Source organism: Ciona robusta, chromosome 13, assembly GCF_009617815.1.
Source record: "Ciona robusta chromosome 13, ASM961781v2".
In the NCBI taxonomy this organism is placed as follows: Eukaryota; Metazoa; Chordata; class Ascidiacea; order Phlebobranchia; family Cionidae; genus Ciona; species Ciona robusta.
The window spans coordinates 3,861,461-3,874,815 of NC_143247.1; the positions used below are offsets into that span (position 1 = coordinate 3,861,461).

At 41.4% G+C, this 13,355-nt stretch overlaps 2 protein-coding genes across 3 annotated transcripts in view; both read left to right on the forward strand.

The window, feature by feature from the left end:
- Positions 1–128: 128 nt before the first annotated feature.
- LOC149725916 (valine--tRNA ligase-like) overlaps positions 129–13,355 on the forward strand; it is a 32,373-nt gene continuing 19,146 nt past the window's right edge. The window contains exons 1-10 of one of the 2 annotated variants that reach the window (XM_089891661.1): positions 129–289; positions 480–672; positions 1,298–1,441; positions 1,858–2,063; positions 9,723–9,861; positions 10,517–10,619; positions 11,093–11,184; positions 11,525–11,649; positions 12,183–12,350; positions 12,558–12,759. In XM_089891661.1, the coding sequence (XP_089747787.1) occupies positions 168–289; positions 480–672; positions 1,298–1,441; positions 1,858–2,063; positions 9,723–9,861; positions 10,517–10,619; positions 11,093–11,184; positions 11,525–11,649; positions 12,183–12,350; positions 12,558–12,759 (1,494 nt within the window). In that variant the 5' untranslated portion in view covers positions 129–167. The remainder of the gene's footprint in view (positions 290–479; positions 673–1,297; positions 1,442–1,857; positions 2,064–9,722; positions 9,862–10,516; positions 10,620–11,092; positions 11,185–11,524; positions 11,650–12,182; positions 12,351–12,557; positions 12,760–13,355) is intronic. The other variant, XM_089891662.1, reaches the window with a different exon arrangement.
- On the forward strand, positions 2,367–9,785 carry LOC149725917 (uncharacterized). The gene has a single exon (XM_089891646.1). It carries the CDS (start codon positions 3,107–3,109, stop codon positions 8,855–8,857), a length of 5,751 nt encoding a protein of 1,916 aa, XP_089747772.1. The 5' UTR covers positions 2,367–3,106; the 3' UTR covers positions 8,858–9,785.

Sequence of the window (13,355 nt, forward strand, 5' to 3'; positions counted from 1 at the left end):
TTCTATTCGATAAGTAGGGGCATTTATAGCATTGCAGACTAGGGCACTCAGGAATATAGGGCTAGGTTGGTCAATTACCCAACTAGCTAGAAAAAAGACAGGCTACACTTGGGCCTTGGCTTATAACAGCATCCAACTATATGTTTTGTCCATGTTTCTAGGTCAAGATGGCTCTTTATTTTTCTGGAAGCAAACTTAATTATTCTTGTTTAAAAATTAAAGTTGCTGCTAATTTTGCCGCTCAACCATTGAAGATTCTGCCCAACACTGATCCTAAGCAAAGCATTAGGTTGGTGTTTACCTGAATAAATACATAGAAAATTATAAGCTACCACGTATATAACTTGTGTGAATATTTTAATTTATGGGAGCCTTGCTCAAAACATTCATTTTTTTGTGAAATATTTGTATATGACATATTTGCCAGTTATAATAGTGACACTCATTAATTTGCTTGACTTTAACCGTTTATTGTACAGATATGAGAAAGATGGGACAACCTTCACCGATTCGAACGCAATCTCTTATCTGGTTGGGAAGGAGTGTTTGTGGGGGAATACCCTGAATGAGAACTCCGAGATCCGGCAGTGGATCGGTTACGCTGATGATCTGAACACTAGAGTGTGCTGTTGGGTATATCCTTATATGGGGTTGAGGAATTATAATAAACAGGTGAATATATGATGTTTATGTTGTGGTGCTGAAGATATGGAAGTGCATTCTAATCAAGCTAATATTTTTTAGCGTACAAAGTGCATTCATGCATACAATGCAACAGTAGTGCTTATATCATATTGAAAATTATTGGCTATATGTATATAATCAACCAGTTTGCAGAATATAGTATATATAGCCTATAAATCCAGAAAAATAATAAACTACAAAATACTAGGTAACTTGTAAGCTGGAACAAGGTGTATAAAACGGAAACATAACACCCATGTTATACTGTCGTTTTGCGGCCACGAGAGGATAAATGAGTTACATACGTGGTAACTCGTATGCGGGCACGATTCGTATGAAACAGAACACCCTTGTTATATTGACTGTCATTGCTCCGCCATGCGAGGATAAATAAGTTACATATGTGGTAACTTGTAAGCGGGCACGAGGTGTATGAAACAAAACATCAGTGTTATAACGACTGTCGTTGCCCCGCCATGCGAGGATAAATAAGTTACATATGTGGTAATTCGTAAGTGAATATGAGGTGTATGAAACAGAACACCCGTGTTATAACGACTGTCGTTGCCCCACAAGTAACCTTCATTTACAATATATTCCTTATCCTACCCAGGAGGTGAACCATGCCCAAGCAGAAGTATTGAAATACTTAGCAATACTTGATCAACACCTTCTATATAACATGTACTTGGTTGGAGACAGAATAACACAAGCCGATGTTGCATGTGCAGCTGCTTTATATTTTCCATTCAAATTTGTAAGTTTGTTTCATTGCATATTAATAAATATATGCTTAAAGTAAAATTGTTGTTAAGGTTTCTGTTTATAAACTAAATAGATATATATGTTTTATAGTTTATATAAGACGGAAGTTTGTTAATCTTTACGCACACTGTAAAGTAGGATTGATGTTTTTATGATTTTATTTAAGTTTTTACTATTACTTATTATACCCTTTTCTATTTTATATGCAAGGCAAGCCAGAGTTGACCCAATGTCTGATTCATGGTACATTGGTACCTAATACCTCTTCTTTTACCCTTTACTTTAAGAAAAGTTTAAATTCACCTGGTACAATATAAAAAACACCATTTTCATACCTTATTATTATTTGATTTGTTTCTATTTTATAGTCATTTATATTTTTTCATACTTTTTATATTATTTCTATAGTTCCTGACCCCAGCAACGAGGGAGAAATTTGTTAGCGCCACCCGATGGTTCAACACCCTCGTCAATCAGGAGCAATTCCGTAACGCAATCGATGCGGTTGCCGGGGGCGATGGTGATGTGCAGTTGTGCGTGGCCGAGGTGAAATACGACAAAGGGGGTTGTGATGCGTTTAGGAAACTCGCTCTGCAGGAGAATGATGTCACAATGTGAGTTGTTAGGGTATTGTTAGGTCTAATTGTAATAAACAAAAGGGCAATTGTTAAAAAAAAACAGTAAAAAGAATTTATTATCAAAAAAAGTAAAAAGATTTTGTTATCACAGAACGTAAAAGTAATTTATTATCAAAAAGTATAAAAAATAATTTATTGTCAAATAAATTAAAAGTAGTTATCAAAAATAAAAGCAAATTATTATCAAAAAAAGTGAAATTAATTTATTATCAAAAAAAAAGTTATTTAAGGTAAAAGTTAGCAAGCAGATATAAATCTGGTTATAGACATATTAACCTAAATAATAATGTTATTTATGCGTTGCAAGCTACATACATTTAAAGATAGTACAACATAATAAATAATAGTAACAGATGATAAGCTTGCATCATTTCCTTTGTTGTTATTGCTTACTATTCATTTAAATGATATACTAATTTATATACAATTGTAAACTACAGCGTCATTTCTAAATTTCCTTAAAGTTAGTCGTTGCGGATGCCGGCGCGCGTCTTACATTCCCCGTTAATTGCAATTTACATTCCTTGGTTTTCTTGTGTTTCGTCTGGCCATGCGCTCGTCTTTTTAGTTCATTTCAGTGTTAGCTGTGTAGCGGTAGGTTCTTATTCTTTGGTTGTTAGTCGTTTTAAGTTCTTATCTAACCGTTTTATTTTCTATTTGAATAAGCCTCATAGCGTGCCAACTGTGTGGCTTCAGTATTTAAAAAACTCTTGCTGCAACAAATATTCCGTTCGTGTGTTGGATTTTCGTGCTGCTGCGGTGCCATAATTTATGTTCGCCCTACAGCTGCTTTCTAGAGTACGTGCATGGGAATAAATGTTTTGGCGTGTTATTTTAATTTGAGGCTTTGGCTTGATGTAACTGCTTGTCGGTTACATTGTATTTTTTAAATAGCTGCGCTGTTAATTGTCGATTATTCGGGGTAGAAGTTAGTACGGAGGTTTCGGATCGACTTTTGCAGTTTACAGTTGGCGCTTTCGTTTGTTTGTTTACTTTAGTTTTGCGTATTTACGGTCTATATGGCGTTTCGGGGACCACGTGGTGTTTCTAGTGTAGGCGGTGACGTAGACATGTATCGAGAAGATGTCACGTGGGATATTAAACGAAGGATTCGCAGTGCGGGTGGTTTGAAGGCAAACGTCACAAAGTTGGAAGGCCAACTAGAACATCTCATGGAGGATCCATCCAATTACTATGAAGTGTTAGAGAAGAAGGCATTCTTTGATGCCGCTGCAGACAAGTGTACGGCGTATTATGATGAAACTGCAAGATTTGTGCCGAGAGGAGAAGAGTACGATTCGCTGCGAAATGAAGCCAAAGCGAAATCCGATGATGTGCGTGGTAAACAGGTGCGCATGGAGAGAATCTGTACTTCCTATGTCACACGATGTGCAGGGTTGACTCCCCTTCCCCCTACTACATCTACGTCTCCGGCTAAAGCACCATCGGTTGCAAGCTCGAAGCGTTCTGGACGCGCCTCACTGCTTCACGAGGCGCAGCAGCTTGAAGAAGAAGCGAAGTTAGATTACGAGCGAGCGGAGCTCGATCTTCGAGAGAAAAGGTTGTCTATGGAGAGGGAAATGCTCAAAGCAAAAGTGTTGCGTAGACAGGCTGACGATGCTTCCGATGCAAGTAGTGTTTGCGATGTTGGGACCCGTCACGTAGAAACTTGGCTTCGGGAGAACATTTCGAACGTTCCAGTCCAACACGATGTTCTAAGAGTGGCGAATGAGACACCACCAGGTATTGAATCTGAACAGGTCAGACACGCGGCACCACAAGATACCACACCTTCGACGAATAATGCGACGTTATCAACGTTGGTGGAGGCCATACAAGGTGTACAGGCGGTCATAAAGCAAGGTATCGTATTGACTCATGGTCGGCGTGAGAAGTTTGACGGCAGTCCACTTCACTACTTCGAGTTCGTTAAGACGTTCGAGGAAACGGTGGCTCATCAGGTGAGAGAACCTGCGATGCAGTTGCGTCAGTTGATAAATTCCTGCGAGGGCAGAGCGCGAAAAATGATCCAGTCATGTTCTCTAATCACTCCAGCAGAACGTGGGCTCGAAGAAGCCCTGGACTTACTACGAAGTCGATTTGGTCAACGACATATGGTCGTTAGGGCTCACCTGGATACAATTACCAAAGGTCCGCAAGTGCGAGATACTGAGGATGGACTAAGCGATTTTCTAACATCTCTCGTCAACAGTCGCATAATTTTGACCGAGCATGGTTACGCAACTGATTTAGACACTTACCAGACAACTGAGGCTCTGTTCGAACGTTTACCGCGCCATCTTCAATCGCAACTGAACGACAGGCTGGCTGTTTATCTTAACGCTGGTGGGCAAGTGAAGTTTTCGCAAATCGAGCAATTCATCCGGGATAAAGTGAAATCCTCCACAAATGCTCTAGGAAGAGTCCTGTCTAAGGTACGTCCAAGAGTAGGCAATGCGGTCACACATACTGTGGTATCGGCTCCAGCGAAACCGTTGACTGTTGAGAAGCGAAAGATGGAAGTGAGGCAGCGCTGTCACTTCTGTGGTGACGATCATCAAAGCATGCGTTGTTCCGCATACCTGCAGCGAAGAACCGATGATCGTTGGGCCATGGTAGAGTCGAAGAAGTTATGCTTTAACTGCTTGGGGAAAAGTCACACTGCGAGGAACTGCAATTGTCCTCAACGATGTTTCCGCTGTGGGGCCAGACATCATACTACGCTTCATCCAATGAGACGAGATAGTTCGCCGATTGAACGCTTTCCTGGTAAGCAAGAGCAGATACGAAATCGACCTACAACTTCGTGCGTTGGTGAATTCATCCCTTCCACTCAAAGAGTTCGTCTCAAGGTAGTTCCAGTGTTCGTGTGGGGAGAAGACAAAGCCAATCCTCACAGGACTTATGCATTCCTTGACGAGGGTTCTGATAGCACTTATTGTACCACGAGTTTGATGCGACGTTTAGGTTTGCGTGGTTCGCCAGTACCTTTAGACGTAAAATGCTTGTTCGGTGGCGGTCGAGAGTTAAGTCGCTTAGTTTCGTTGTCTATTCGCGGTATATACGAAGATAGTGACGTGTTTATACCAAGTGTGTTCGCGGTATCGCAGCTGCCGTCATTAGAATCCAGCATTCCATGCAACGAGGTTGTCGACAGGTACGAGCATTTGAAAGGTCTGGAATTTCCTGATCCTGATCGTCGCGTGGAGTTGCTCATTGGGGCCGGTTGCAAATCCGCTCACTGTGTCGTTGAACAGCGAATAGGCGGAGACGATGAACCAAACGCCGTTCGAACCGCGCTAGGTTGGGCGCTCGTTGGTCCTGAGCGTTTCCTTCCTGCAGCAAGTACATCTGAGGCTCGTCACACTTACAATGCGTGTTGCACGATGGAGACGTTACATCAGCAAATGAAACAAATGTTCAATCAAGATTTTTCTGAATACAATGATCCAGCCCGCCCAATGTCCGTGGAAGATAAAAAAGCCCTTGAGAAGATGGAAGCTTCCGTTACGAAAGTTCGTGGTCACTACCAAGTCGCGTTACCTTGGAAGGACGAGGAACGGGTTTTACCTGATAGTCGGGAGATGGCGCTAAAGCGACTGATGAGTCTAAAGAAGAGGTTTGTTCGCGACCCGAGACTTCATCATATGTATAATTTGAAAATGAACGAGTACCTTTCAAGTGGGTATGCCGTTGTGGTACCCATGGATTGTGAGCGTGGGATTCCAGGGAGAACGTGGTACGTACCGCACCATGCAACAACGGGAAAATTCCGCATTGTGTTTGACTGCGCGGCGAAGTATCGAGGGACTTCACTGAATGAAAACCTGTTATCCGGGCCTGATCTAACAAACAGTATTGTTGGAACGTTGGTTCGCTTCAGGAAATACAAGATTGCATTCACAGGGGACATCAAGGCTATGTTCCACCAAGTGTACGTTGACTCCAACGATTGCGACGCATTTCGTTTCCTATGGTGGGAAAACGGGGATTACACGAAACAGCCGTTAAGCTACCGTATGACTGTGCATATATTCGGTGCCACGTCTTCTCCGAGTTGTGCTTCATTTGCTCTGAGACGGACGGCGAAGGACAATATCCCCGGAGTGAGTGAAGAGGCTGTCGCATCAGTCATGAAAAATTTCTACGTGGACGATTTGCTGAAGTCTGTAGAAACTGAAGAACAGGCGCTTTCCTTAATTCACGAGTTGGACGAACTGTTATCAAGTGGAGGGTTCAAGCTAACGAAGTATTTGAGCAGCAGTCGGTACGTGATGGACAAGTTAAACCAAAGTGAGCTGTCGCCATGCTGGAAGACTTTAAACGTGGCCTGTCTACCGACAGACAAAACGCTTGGGATATTTTGGAACACGCAAACAGATGCGTTCGAGGTAAAGGTAAACGTGAAAGAGAAGCCGGCTACTCGAAGAGGCCTGCTTTCAATGGCAAGCCAGGTGTTTGATCCTCTTGGATTCGTTCAGCCATTCCTTCTTCCGGTGAAGAGAATTATGCAACAGCTATGCGAAGATGGAATCGGATGGGATCAGCCAATACCGCAACACCAAGAAGACAAGTGGTTCAAGTGGGTGCAAGACCTTAAAGATTTGGAATCAATCAGAGTTCCGAGGTGGTTGGGTCTGTCCAATACTAATCGGTCGGTTGAGCTACATTGTTTTTGCGACGCAAGCGAGTTAGGCTACGGCGCGGTTTGTTATGTCCGTGTTGTTTCCAATGCCGGTGATATTACTTGTTCGTTTGTTATGGGAAAGTCGCGCGTGGCTCCGCTGAAAGTTGTTACGATTCCGCGGTTGGAATTGTGTGCGTGCGTGGTCGGGGTAAAGCTGGTGAGACAAATTGTAGAGGAGTCTCAACACCAAGTCAACAGAATCATTTTATGGACAGACTCCACGTCTGCGTTACAATACATTTTCAATACTACGAGAAGATTTCAACGGTTCGTGGCTAATCGACTGATCGTTATACATGAATTATCCGATTCGAAACAGTGGAGACATGTCGATTCAAAACGCAACCCGGCAGATGCAGCTTCTCGGGGATTAATGCCAGACAAAGCAACGGGGGAGCAAGTCAATGTGTGGATCAATGGGCCATCATTTTTGCACCAATCCGAAGATTCGTGGCCAGTTCGGCCCTCCTCGCTGCCAACAATTCCAGACTCTGATCCAGAAGTGAAAAAGGAAACGCAGAGTCACGCCGCCGTTATTTCAGTTACGACGCCATTGCTTAAGTTATTATCTCGGTTTTCATCGTTGACGCGTTTGCAGCGTTCGTTCGTTTGGCTCGCTCGTTTTAAGTTTTATTTAAGTCATCGGTTATGTCATGGTTTGTCGTCGGCCCACGAATGGTTAAGAGGTCCGTTGTCGGTTGATGAGTTGCGCGCCGCTACTATGGATATTGTTAAGTTGGTTCAGGCAGAAGCCTTTGTCGATGTTATGACGTCATTGGTCGATCATTCAGATTGCACAGCTGCCTTGCGAGCGGATTGTGGTAGGATTGCAATCGGTAGGGGGCGTCGTGTTTTGTTTAAGTTGCGTCCCATTTTGGTTAAAGGTATTTTGCGAGTTGGGGGACGCTTGTCGTATTCGTCGTTTGAGGAAGATACGAGACATCCTATTATTTTGCCGAGTCGTCACGCTGTTACGTCACTTGTTATTCATTTTTATCACGATATTGTTGGTCACTCCGGTCCGCAACATGTTTTGTCTGCTGTTCGAGAACGTTTTTGGATTGTGCGAGGGTTGTCTAGTGTTCGTTATTATTTAAAATCTTGTCGGTCATGTCGCTTTTGGAAAGCAAAAGTGGGCGAGCAGGTTATGGCACCATTACCGTCATGTCGATTAACGCCGGGCAATCCCGTCTTCACCCATTCTGGTGTTGACTACATGGGACCATTGATGGTGAAGATTGGCCGCAGCCATGTGAAGCGCTATGTATGCGTTTTCACCTGTTTGGCCTCACGTGCAATACACCTCGAAGTTGCACATTCCCTGGATACGATGGCGTTCATTCATGCATTGCGTCGATTTCTTTGTCGACGTGGATTCGCTGTAAAGCACATGTACAGCGACAACGGTTTAAACTTCGTGGGAGCAGAAAAGGAATTAAGAACGAACATTCAAAATTGGAACATCAGACAGATCGACCAATCACTATCGCAGCGAGGGATCCAGTGGCACTTCAATCCGCCCCATGCGAGTCATCAAGGAGGTGTATGGGAGCGGATGATTCGTTCGATAAGAAAGATACTGCGGCAACTGTCATGGGAGAGAACAATGAGCGATGATTCGTTACAAACCTACATGGCGGAGATAGAATACATTCTTAATAGCCGCCCGTTGACTGCGGTATCCGACGATCCAAGAGACCTCAACGCCCTGACACCAAATTCGATTCTAACAGGAGTTATCGCTCCATCGTACTCGCCCGGGGTGTTCATGAAAGGAGATGGCTACCGAAAATCCTGGAAGGCGGTGCAGTATCTCGCAGATAGATTCTGGGACCAATGGACGAAATCATATCTCCCATTACTGCAGTTAAGACAGAAGTGGTTGCAGCCCGTGAGAAATTTCGCGGTTGGAGATATTGTTTTAATGGTGACCGAAGGGACGAAACGAGGTGAATGGCCGAAAGCTCGAGTGGTCGAAGTATTCCCCGATGGAGAAGGAGCTATTCGAAGAGTTAAAGTACGGACGGAGAAATCGATGTTCATTCGGGACATTCGCAAGCTTTGCTTGTTAGAGTCAGCGTGACTCAGGCGACGACGAGATTTACTCGTTGTACGGACATTTTATGTACCACATTGTAATTGTATAAACGTTTTTTGTTTACACTATGTTTAAGTTCGCCCACCATCTGCACGACTAAGAAACTGGTTAGGCTTTAATTCGGCGACGTGTAGCAAACCACCAATATGGCCCAGTCTGAATATCCTACATCCCGTCCACCGTTGACTTCAAAACAAATGGGGCAACGAATACGTTAGTAAGTGCAAAGCACTGCTATTTCAGGACATCTCAGCGAATTCCTCACCCGCTCGGTGACGCTGTCGTTATATTTATAGAAAATGAATGTGGACATGTCATTTTGGGGCCGGTGTGTAAACTACAGCGTCATTTCTAAATTTCCTTAAAGTTAGTCGTTGCGGATGCCGGCGCGCGTCTTACATTCCCCGTTAATTGCAATTTACATTCCTTGGTTTTCTTGTGTTTCGTCTGGCCATGCGCTCGTCTTTTTAGTTCATTTCAGTGTTAGCTGTGTAGCGGTAGGTTCTTATTCTTTGGTTGTTAGTCGTTTTAAGTTCTTATCTAACCGTTTTATTTTCTATTTGAATAAGCCTCATAGCGTGCCAACTGTGTGGCTTCAGTATTTAAAAAACTCTTGCTGCAACAAATATTCCGTTCGTGTGTTGGATTTTCGTGCTGCTGCGGTGCCATAATTTATGTTCGCCCTACAGCTGCTTTCTAGAGTGCGTGCACGGGAATAAATGTTTTGGCGTGTTATTTTAATTTGAGGCTTTGGCTTGATGTAACTGCTTGTCGGTTACAACAATAAATAGTAGCTCTTAAAGGATATATATGTTTATATACAACAAACAGTTTCTACTTAATTCTCCAGCAGTGCAAAAGAGAGTGAGGGAAAAGGAGAGAAGCCAAAGACTGAAGCTCAGTTGAAAAAGGAGGCAAAAAAAAGAGAAAAAATGGAAAAGTTTCTTGCTAAGAATAAAAAAGCACAAGAACAAAGTCAAGCTAAAGACGTGGGTGATGGTTTACTATTGTATGTGGGTGAGGTCCCGCGGCGTGGTATGCCATTGGTCTTAGGATTTAGACCAGGATTTGCTTATTACCCCAACATTGTATATGCACATTCTATTCTATATGGGTGGGGCCCTACAGTGAAGCATGCCATGGAACCTAAGATTTAGGCCAGGATTGGCCCATTACCCCAACACCCGGGGTGCTACCGCATGGATCTCACCAGTTTTTGGAGCCTATCGCTTTCCCAAAGCTAGGCGACAAGGGCTTTAAAATGATGGTTTTATCATATCCTACTGTGGTACAGTGGTTAGCGTGCCCACTTCTAACCCAGAGGTAATGGATTCAAGGCTCGATGATGCTACCATTGTGGGCGTATGTGTTCAGGGCAAGTGGTCATTTATGGGTTGTCTAAATCGTCAGCCATAAATAAATCTATAAAGTTAACATGAATCACCCACCAAGTTACGTACATTGTGTAACAGAACACTGGTGTTATAACGATTGTCATGCGAGGATAAATAAGTTACATACGCAGTAACTCGCAAATGACCACGAGGTGTATGAAACAGAACACCTATACACTATACATTGGTATTGCTTAAATATACATTGGTATTGCTTAAATTTATTTTTAAACTATTTAATAAACTACAGGGCAAAAAGCCAAAACCCAAGCCAGCTGAAAAGTCTGAGAAGAAGGCAACTATAATAAAGTATGAGAAAAATACTCCACCCGGTGAAAAGAAGGATGTATCAGGTAATACATAGAAATCTTGTAAATACATAGAAATTGTATAAATACATAGAAATCTTATCAAATTGTTTTATATGCAGGCGGAAAATTGATATTACTTATATTAAACTTGTAATTTTTAATTTAAGCAATATAAATTTATTGAACGAATATTTATTCATAGTTTAAATAGAAGAATGTAACTGTATCACATTTCATATTTAGTTAAAATGCTACGGACTCTACGTTTTGAGATTCAATCATATTTTGCATTTTTTTTAAAGTTTAATTATTAAATAAGTATTTAGTTGTTTAAGTATTTAAACTCGCATTAAATAAACAATGCAAGGTTAAGTATATTTATTGATACATTTATGTAATCAATGTATTGTTTTATCCAACGCAACACACAGAACCTCTGCCAGTTACAAAAGTTGTTCAAGCTTTTTTTAACTTTAAATTATAATAATTATTTAATATATTGTTTCCACCCATAGGTCCACTACCGGACAGTTACAGTCCACAATATGTAGAAGCAGCTTGGTATTCTTGGTGGGAAAAGATGGGATTCTTCAAGCCTGAGTATGGGGTAAGTGGTAATACATCAATGCCATTGTCGTATTATATGGATTGTGGTAAACGTGGGTCAACTTTAAATACCATAAATGGCATTCTTGGCTAAACTAGTCGCCACCTAAATTAGATTTTTCCTTTTTTAGACTAGAATTTTAGTCGATAAATTTTGACCAACCATTTTCTGTAATAAGTAATGCACAGAAACTTAGTCAACTGAATTCTCTACAATACAAAAAACAATCACCAAAAAAGTTACTCATAAATGGGGAAAAGGCAATTACCGCAACCTATTACATGAATAACATTAGCCTTATTCAATATAAACACATCATAAACATATTCCCTCCCCCTAGCGTAAATCTGCCCATGAAGAAAATCCTAAAGGCACCTTCATGATCTGCCTACCCCCTCCCAATGTTACAGGAAGCCTCCATCTTGGCCATGCATTGACTAATACTGTGGAAGATGTATTAACAAGGTGTGTAGTGTCATAATTGTAAAATGTGATGTCATAGTTGTAAAATGTGATGTCATAGTTGTAAAATGTGATGTCATAGTTGTAAAATGTGATGTCATAATGGTAGTATATCAGTATATCTTATATGATGTTATATTTATACTATTTAAAAAAAGTACTGCCACCATTGAGGGCGTGTTTGTTTGTGGAAAGAAAAAGAAGCCCGATGAAATCACCACCTCTGCCCAATTTGTCAGCCATACAGAAAAATAATTTATCATTTGGTAAAAACGCTCGGAACTGAACATTTTAGGACACGTTTTGCAATTTTTTGTTTGGAGAAAGATGGGACACCCTTTTATTCTATTTTCCCGTCCCATTTGGTAATAAACAAAAAAAATTCAAATAATTATAAAACAAATTCTTGCAACTCCCATAGACCGTTGTTAATTGTTTAAAACACAATCAGGGTGTTTGTATATTTAAAGGTGTCCCGTCTTCCCACCCTACTATATAATAATTCACATTCATCTGAAGTTTTGTCATTGTTTCAGATGGAACCGAATGAAAGGCAAGACCGTGTTATGGAACCCTGGCACCGACCATGCAGGTATTGCTACACAAGTCGTTGTGGAGAAAAAGTTATGGCGCGAACAGAAGTTGTCTCGTCATGATATTGGAAGGGAGGGTTTTATTAAAGAAGTTTGGAAATGGAAGAATGAGTGAGTTGTGATGTCATAGAGGGTTTGTTTGTATGAAAGGGGGCATTGTTGTGTAATACTTAAATTGATGGTAAGCATTAGGTGTATGAAGCCACCATGTATGGTGTACAACACCCGCGTATTAAACCCCTTGGTTTCCCACCCAGAGGATAAACATCAAAGTATCCTATCCTAACTTAACTGTACATTACCATCACTTTACCACAGAAAAGGCAACAGGATTCTCTTCCAGCTTCGTAAGCTCGGTTCATCTTTAGATTGGGATCGTGAGTTTTTCACGATGAGCGAAAAGTTGTGCCGCGTCGTTCAAGAAGCATTCGTTCGCTTACACGATAAAGGAACGATATTTCGAAGCAATCGATTGGTTAATTGGTCGTGCACGCTCAAGTCTGCTATTTCCGATATTGAGGTACCTTATGCTCGCTGTCGAGTTGTAATTAAAAGACGCATATCCTTACTGTCATTTATAATCGCATCTTATGCTCAAGTGTAAAGTTATAACGCCTCATACTCACTGTCCAGTTATAACACATATCTCATGCTAACTGTACAGTTACTTACACCTAAGACCTTATGCTTGTTGCCAAGTCTTTAATAACACCTCATGTTTACTGGCAAGCCTAAGCTACCCCAAGGGGCCCAAACATCAGTTTTGAGTCATTGTCCCAATGGTTTATTATATTTATTCGATACTGATAGATGTATGTGTCCTGAGGCAAGAAACTTTTTTATAATTGCTCCAACCCAGTGGTCACTAATGGGTTGTCTAAATTGTTAGCCATACAAAAATAATCACTCACAAAATTACATACACAAACCATACTTTGCTCAATTTAGAAGCACCTCGTGCTTAGTTTGTCCCCACGCTACACAACATGCAGTTTTATAACTGTATAACTCTATAAGTAATAAAGTATATGCTATATACATTTACTTAAGTAAACAAGCAACAACCTGCCCTATGTTTACTGTCAAGTTATTACACATAACTCAGTTATACAAAAC